Source organism: Elephas maximus, chromosome 7 (assembly GCF_024166365.1).
Source record: "Elephas maximus indicus isolate mEleMax1 chromosome 7, mEleMax1 primary haplotype, whole genome shotgun sequence".
Classification (NCBI taxonomy): domain Eukaryota; kingdom Metazoa; phylum Chordata; class Mammalia; order Proboscidea; family Elephantidae; genus Elephas; species Elephas maximus.
This window is the reverse complement of record NC_064825.1, coordinates 25,832,429-25,840,966: the sequence shown is the minus strand read 5'-3', so window position 1 is coordinate 25,840,966 and position 8,538 is coordinate 25,832,429. Positions and strand designations below refer to the sequence as shown.

At 47.2% G+C, this 8,538-nt stretch overlaps 1 protein-coding gene across 1 annotated transcript; it reads left to right on the top strand.

Annotated features, from left to right (window-relative positions):
* The first annotated feature begins 2,038 nt into the window (after positions 1–2,038).
* LOC126078878 (lysine-specific demethylase 4D-like) lies at positions 2,039–3,859 on the top strand. Its single transcript, XM_049889684.1, has one exon. The coding sequence runs from the start codon at positions 2,039–2,041 to the stop codon at positions 3,857–3,859; it is 1,821 nt and encodes a 606-aa protein (XP_049745641.1).
* The last annotated feature ends 4,679 nt before the right edge of the window (positions 3,860–8,538 follow it).

Genomic DNA, 8,538 nt, shown 5'->3' with positions numbered 1-8,538 from the left:
TGGAGTAATCTTTCCTTTGTGTCTTTGGTTTTCTTTATTTTCCCTTGCTCCAGATGGAGTGAGACCAGTAGAATATCTTAGATGGCCACTCAAGCTTTTAGGACCCAGATGCTACTCACCAAAGTAGAATGTAGAACATTTTGTTTATAAACTGTGTTAGTGCATATCAATTTTAGATTAATTTCCTGTTACATTCTATTTTTGTTGTTACAGGGGTTGAGACCTTTTGGGGAGAAAGCTGTAGCAGTCTGCTTCCCTAAAGATTACAGCCTTGGAAACCCTATAGGGCTGTTCTACTCTGTCCTATAAGATCTTCATTCTAATTACAGGATTTTTTTTTTTTTTTTAGTAAAATGTATTTAATATGTATATTAAAATAATGAAATGGATGTTGGGTAATTTGAAATATTTTTCTGCATGCAACAAAATTGTTTTTCCTTTCTGTCCATTACTGTATTGAGATATATCATTAGATTTTTTGTTAGTCATTCTTGCAATAACGTGGTGCAGTGCTTAAGAGCTCAGCTGCTATCCAAAATGTCGGCAGTTCGAATCCACCAGGCACTCTTTGGAAACCCTATGGGGCATTTCTACTCTGTCTTATAGGGTGGCTATGAGTCAGAATCGACTTGAGGACAATGGTTTAATATTTTTTTAATGCCCTGATTCCTTTAAGATCTGATACAACTTAATTCAAGATTTTTTTTTTAAACTTTTCTTTTAATAAAATTAGGCCTGTAGATTTCTTTTTCTAGTGCTTCCTTCTGGTTTTGGTATCAAGGTTATGCTTTGTTGTTTGCCACTGAGTCGATGTACAGAAAGAGATGGCCGGGTCTTTACTCCCCTGGAGCATTGGGTAGGTTTGAACCACCCACCTTCTGAAGAGCAGCCAAGTGCTTAACAATCACACCGTCAGAGTCTTTACGCTATACTTGTAGCTTTATAAAATGAACTAGATATTTTTCATACCAAAACATTTCTGAAGTTTGTACAAGATAGGCTAGAATCCTTCTATAAAATGATGTGCATCCCACAGGGTTTTAGCGGGCATGTGTAAACAATTATTTATATTTTATAGTACTTGGTGATAGCCTGAACTAGATGGGACTGCCTTGTTTTTCTGGATCTCACAAGTCTTCCGCCTTTGACAGAATGTGGTCTTTCCACTTTTCTAGTAGTCGTTTTAGTGGAAAATATTTCAGTTTTCCTTCTCTGACAGGTTTGTGCCTCACAGATGTTCCGGCTTTCACAGGTTTTGCTGTACCTTCTTTTCATGCCTGGCATTTGTTACTTCTATGGTCTTTTCTAAGAATTAGCTTTTGATCATGATCCCTATTCCATATTATGTTTTCTTTGGGATCCCTTGTAGCCATTTCTGATGATTTTTTGTTTTGCTTTTTCCCTCCTTTCCTAAATTTTTCTTTGGAGTTACTTAATCCAGTTTTCTGTTGAGTGCGTAATTCATTTATTTTCAAACTTTTTATGCTTTTCCTTCTAGTCCAATTAGATGTTCCTCTTTTCCTGGCTTGCGATTTGACCTTAAGTTTTAATTTTGATGTTGATATTACCATATTAATTTTCTTTAGCTTAGTGCCAGCTCAGTATTTCTTTTGTCATCCACCTGTTTTAAATGATTCTGCATTCTTTTCTTAAGTTTTCCTTTTAAAACTTCCTTGAAGAGTCACTGCTCCAGCGGGGTTGGGAGCTACCCATGCACCCAAGAATGACAATGAGGGGAAGCCTCAGAAGACAGAGTTAGACTCCCAACTGAGGAACCTGACTGGGAGTACATGTTCCCCAGGGAAAAATTCTGTTCCCTTTGGGAAAAAATGCCGACCAAGGTGGAGTCCCTCTGGTGAATCAGCAAGTCTGGAGAGATACTGAGTTTGTTTAAAAGCTCAAGTCTGAGTTTTGCCTCACAGATAAACCAACTCATTACAAGCAATAAAATATATTTTAAAAAGTTACTCCCCAGCATTCCCAGGTATCTAGAACATACCTAAAACTTTGAGAGTCTCTGGTTTTTTCTATTGCAGCCATGAAGCCTGAGCCCTGTGGTACCCAGAGCCCACATTGTACCATCATGACCTTTTATCCAACCATGGAAGAATTCAAATATTTCAACGAATACGTTGCTTACATGGAATCCCAAGGCGCACATCGAGCAGGCCTGGCTAAGATAATTCCACCGAAGGAATGGAAAGCCAGACAGACCTATAATGACATCAGTGACATCCTAATAGCCACTCCTCTGCAGCAGGTGGTCTCTGGGTGGGCAGGTGTGTTTACTCAATACCATAAAAAGAAGAAAGCCATGACCGTGGGGGAGTATCGCCACTTGGCCTGCAGTGACAAATACCGCACTCCACCACACCTGGATTTTGAAGACTTGGAGCGAAAGTACTGGAAGAACCGCCTGTACGACTCTCCGATTTATGGTGCCGACATCAGCGGCTCCTTGTTTGATGAAAACACTGAACACTGGAACCTCAGAAACCTGGGAACAATTCAGGACCTGCTGGAACAGGAGTGCGGGGTCGTCATCGAAGGCGTCAACACGCCCTACCTGTACTTCGGCATGTGGAAGACCACCTTCGCTTGGCACACGGAGGACATGGACCTGTACAGCATCAACTACCTGCACTTCGGGGAGCCCAAAACGTGGTACGCGGTGCCCCCGGAGCACGGCCGACGCCTGGAACGCCTGGCCAGGGAGCTTTTCCCGGGCAGTGCGCGGGGCTGTGAGGCCTTCCTGCGGCACAAGGTGGCTCTCATCTCGCCCACCGTGCTCAGGGAGAATGGCATTCCCTTCAGTCGCATCACCCAGGAGGCTGGCGAGTTCATGGTGACGTTCCCCTATGGCTACCACGCTGGCTTCAATCACGGCTTCAACTGTGCCGAAGCCATCAACTTTGCCACCCCGCGCTGGGTCGATTATGGCAAAGTGGCGTCTCAGTGCAGCTGCGGAGAGGCCAGGGTCACGTTTTCCATGGACACCTTTGTGCGCATTCTGCAACCCGAGCGCTACGAGCTGTGGAAACAGGGGCGAGACCGGGTGGTCGTGGACCACAGGAAGCCCACGGTGACAGCAAGCCAGGAACAGACCGCCTGGGGGGAGGCCCGGCCACCCGTGAGAACTGCGAGGGCCATGAGCCACCTCCAGCCCAGACAGGCCCCGCCCCATCCTAGGCCTCTGGCCCCTGGAAGTGGCTCCCGCCTCTGCGACCCTGTGTGCCCTGCACCCAGGTGCTCCTCCACTGCCCGCAGCGCTGCTGTGGAGCCTGACGCCTCTGCCATCGCCATCGCTATCACCACCGCCACTAGCCCTGGGGAGACAGGTCTGACACAGACGCTGACTGTAGATCCACCTGCTCTGAATCTCCAGCTTTCACGTCGCAGAAGGGGTCGTGGTCGTCCTCCTGGTCGTCGTCCTCGGGAATCTGAGGCTCAGGAACAGACCATCCAGGCACCCGCCAAGAGGTGCACAGCACCCACAGTTCTGGGCCCCACGGCTCAGCCCCTACCTGGGAATGAATATTTGATAGAAGACTCTGCACCTGTGAGCCCTGGACCCCAGAATTCCACTAAAGCTTTCAGGTGCTGTTGTGCCCCTGATCTTCAACCCCTGGGGCCCCCACTGGATTCTGACTCTCCAGTGCACCCTGGCCCATGCCTGCTGTCCCTGGACACCATTACAGTGAATCTCCCTGACATTGTTCCAATGACTCCTCCCAACTTCATTATGCCTCTGAGAAAATTCCCCAGTGCCACAACTGGGGACTGCACAACCCCTGTGAACTTGCTGAAAGTTATCGCCATGGACCACTCTTATGCCTCTAAGATCCTTCCCCCGAGATGAGTTTGCCAAAATCTCCTGCACCCCTGACTGTGATCTCTAGGGACAAACTAAATCGATGTAGCTGCACCTCTGAGTTCTGAGGCGCGTCTACCACAATGGGTGTTCTTTAGCCTCTGGGCTTAAAGAAGGGCTATTGAAAATGTGGCTGTGCCTCTGATCCTCCTAACCTCTGGAAAGTTGGAAGCTGCCAGCCAATCTCCACCTTGGGGCTGGAGCTCTCTCTCACGGAGACCTTTTTACCTCCAAGAAGTGGCATATTTCTAGGCTGCCTGATGCTTTCTCACATTATGACAACCAGGGCTACCAGTGGCCCCTGAAGTGGACCTCCCCACCCCTAGGAGTGCCATAGGGTGTTGTGTCTCTCAGGGACCCTCAAACCACTCCTGGACACTTACATTCTTGTGTCCTTCCAGGGCCTGGGTGCCGTGGACACTGCTTGATTCTGATGTCATCATCAAGATACCTTCTCTGTCTAATATGCCCCTTTGCTGTCCAGTCAATTTTTCCATTTGTTCTCATATAAATGATTTGTAACTTAATTGGTGTTTATTAAATTCATTATTCTTAGTGTGTATCTGCCAAGGAAAGACAAGTCCTTAAGCTATATTTTAACAATCAGGATTATATAAAAGAGATACACCTAAAACAAAATGACTTATCACCTATCCAGAGACCAGAAGAACTAGCTGGTGCCCAGCAACCACCACCCACCGTTCTGACTGGGGCCACAATAGATGGTCCCAGATAAAATGGGAGAAAACTGTAAAACAAAACTGAAAGTCTTAAAAAAGAAGTTCAGACTTAGTGGACAAGCAGAGACTTGGGAACTCCAGAGACTATTGCCCTGAGATACCCTTTAAACTTTGATCTGTTTGAAACCCAGAGGTCAGTATTTACCCTAAAGCAAAGATGAAAAGACCAGGGGCTGGGAGCAGGAAAGGAAGAAAAATGGAAATGGATCAGCCAGAATGAAGATAATTAGAATGTTGACGAATTGTGGAAATGTAACCAAAGTCACTGTACAATCTATGTATAAATTGTTAAACGAGAATCTAATTTGCTGTGTAACATTTCAGCAGACACTCAATAAAATATTTAAAAAAATGGTGTAACTACTGGAGCTGACAGGGCAGGGCTGGGGGGTCCAGTGCAGGGCAGATTCAGGAAGACCATTTCTGTGCTGCTCAGGGGTGCAGTGTTCAGTGCACAGTTCAGATAGTCAGATTGTGATGTGTGGAGCTAAGTGGGTGTGGGGAAACAAGAAAGAGGAGAAACCGGACCCAAAAATGTGCTGAAGGAGCCTGCTGTTGAAGTGGCACAGACCCAGGAAAGCTGTGTGCTGGTGGCTTTCTAGCCAGGTGGTGAGGAACAGCCCATCAAGAAGGGACAGATACGGCACACAAAACTAGATGGACAGGAGAAAGGAAGGAAGGAAGGGACAGAGAGATAAGAAACTAGATTTTTTTTTTAAAAAAAAGAAGAGAGAAAGGCACATGGGGCTATGTGGTTGGGAGAAAGGAATGGAAGGAATATATAGATATAGAGAGAATATATATATAGAGAGAAAGAAGAAACCAAAAGAAGAAGGAAACAAAGAGAGCCCACCAGAAGCCCAAGTAAGCCTACCGGAAGCAGGTCCCCAGCAGAGTGGAACTGCACAGCCCATCCAGTAGGAGCAGAGGTGGCACATGTCGCCAGGTGTTCAAGAGAAGGGTAAGGAAAACGGTCAAGGGAGACAAGAAATTGGGAAAAGAAAAGAAGAGAGAAAGAAAAAAAAAGATGCCCCCAGGAAGCCCACCAGTGTAGTGGTGCAAACCAGGGCAGTGGCACTGTACAGCCTGTCTAGAAGGATCAGAGATGGCACATGGCACCAGGTGTTCAGGACAAAAGAAGGGTAAGATGGTAGACGGAGACAAGAAATCAAGAAAAGAAAGAAAAACCTGTAAGGGAGCCCACTGGCTTGGTGGCATGAACTGGGAAAGTGGTTCCCAAGCTGCTAGGCATTGCACACCCCATCTAGATTCGGTGGAGATGGCACACAGTGCCAGGTATTCAAGAGAGAAGGAAAGTGGAGAGATGAGAAATGAAGAAAATTTTTTTTTAAGAAGTGAATAAAGAAAAAATAAAAATAAATAAATGTCCCCGGGGATCCCAAAGGCATAGCAGATTGGACTGGGGAAGTGGTTCTTCAGCCCAGGGACAGTTCACAGCCTGTCAAGAAGAAGCAGACATGGCAGAGCGAGCCAGGTGCTTGAGAGAAAAAAAAAAAAAAGAAGAGAAAAGGTGTGAGAGAGAGAGAAAACCAAAAGAAGCCAAAAAAGGCAGCAACAGCATCAAATAAAATTGGCACTGAAGGAGCTGGCTGGTGTAGGTGGCAAATCCAAGCTGGTGCCTCCCAGCCCAGCAACCTCCCCTGTGAAGCGGGGCGGTGGGCGGGCAAGCAAGCGAAAGAAAGGTGGAGGGTTGGAAAGCTTGTATCACTGGTTACCTGGTGCTCTGTCTTCTGCTGGGAGTCCAGGAAGCTGCCTTCCGGTAATCCCTGTCTGTGCTCCCTGTCCTGAAGAACAAGGTGACTCTCAGCTCACTGACCCTCCTCAGGAAGAATGGGATTCCCTTCAGTCTGATCACCCACGAGGCTGGCAAGTTCATGGTGAGGTTCCCTTATGGCTACCACACTGGATTCAATCACAGCTTCAACTGTGCAGAAGCCATCAATGTTGCCATCCTGCACTGGTTGATTATGGCAAAGTGGCATCTCAGTCTTGCTTCAGGGGGGCTAGGGTCATGTTTTCCATGGAAGACTTTGTGCACATTCTGCAATCCAAGCGATATGGGCTGTGGAAACAGGGGTGAGACATGGTAGTCATGAGCCACACAGAACCCATGGTGCCAGCCAACCAATAGCTGAATGCCTAGAGGTGGGCATCTGCAGGAGCCTCAAGGGACCTGTTGCACCTCCTGCCTCCCCTGGCCCAACTACCCCATAGGCCTCTTGCCATGGGGGATGATCCTCACCACTGTGCCCTGGCCCCCCTGTGCCCTGGGGCTCCTCTACTGCCTGCGGTGCTGCTGTAGGGCCTGAGGCTGCTGCCACCACCATTGCTACTGTCACCATCTCCAGCACCACAGAGCCGGGACTGACCGTGACGCTGATTCCAGGTCCCTCCACTCTGATCTGCAGCCTTCAGCTGGCAGAGGGGTCTTGGTCTTCGTTGTTGTCATTTTCCTTGGGAATCTGATCCTGGGAAACAGATTGTCCAGGACACAACCAAGAGGCACACAGCACACACAGTTCTGGGCCCCAAGGCTCAGCGCCTACCTGGGAATGGACCTATGATAGAAGACCCTGCACCTGTGAGTCCTGAACCCCAGAATCCTGTTAAAGCTTCCAGGTGCTGTGGCGCCCCTTATCTTCAACCTTTGGGGCCCCCACTGGGTCCCGATTCTCCAAAGCACCCTGGCCCGTGACTGCTGTCACTGGACACCATTACAGTGAATCTCCCTGATGTTGTTCCACTGAGTCCTCCCAACATCCTTGTGCCTCTGAGAAAACTCCACAGTGACACAGCTGGGGACTGCATGACCCCTGTGAACCTGCTCAAAGTTATCGACATGGACAACTCTTATGCCCCTAAAATCCTGCCCCCAACTGAGGTTGCCAAAAGCTCCTGCACTCCTGACTGTGATCCTGGGGACAAACCAAGTAGATGTAGCTGCATCTCCGAGTCCTCAGATGTGTCTACCACAATGGGTGTTCTTAAGCCTCTGGGCTTAAAGAAGGGCTATTGAAAATGTGGCTGTACCTCTGATCCTCCTAACCTCAGGAAAGTTGGAAGCTGCCAGCCAATCTCCACCTTGGAGCTGGAGCTCTCTCTTATGGAGACCCTTTTACCTCCAAGGAGTGACACATTTCCAGGCTGCCTGATGCTTCATCATGCTATGACAAGCAGGGCTACCAGAGGCTGTTAAAGTGGACCTCCCCACCCTTCAGACTGCCATAGGATGTTGTGGTACCTCTCAGGGACCCTCAGACCACTTCTGAACAATTATGTGCCTGTGTCTCCTTCCATGGCCTGGATTCCATGGACACTGCTTATTTCTGATGTCATTTTTAGGCTGTCCCTAAACCCATGCCTAGTATGTCCCTAAACCCATGGCTGTCCGGTTGATTTGAGCATTTGTTCTCACATAAATGATTTGTAACTTTATCGATGTTTATTAAATTCATTTATTCTTAGTGTATATCTGCCAAGGAAAGGAAAGCCCTTAAAATATATTTTAAAAATCAGAATTATATAAAAGAGATATAACCAAAATAAAATGACCCATCACCTATCCAGAGACCAAAAGAACTAGATGGTGCCTGGTGACTACTACCTGCTCTTTAGACTGGGGGCCACAATAGATGGTCCCAGACAGAATGGGAGAAAATTGTAGAACAAAATTCAAAATCTTTAAAAATACTCAGACTTATTGTACAGTCAGAGACTGGGGAACTCCAGAGACTATTGCCCTCAGTACCTTTTAAATTTTGATCTGAAACTTCCGGTGGGCACCTTTCATGGAAATAAAGATTGGCTCATAAAATAAACAGTATTTCCTGAGAGCACGCTCCACCATATTTATATATATTTGAGACTCAGCAGTCAATATTTACCCTAAATCAAAGATGAGAAGGC

Bases quoted from the DNA above. Each gene is read 5' to 3' on its own strand.
- LOC126078878 (XM_049889684.1), top strand. From the start codon at position 2,039: ATGAAGCCTGAGCCCTGTGGTACCCAGAGCCCACATTGTACCATCATG.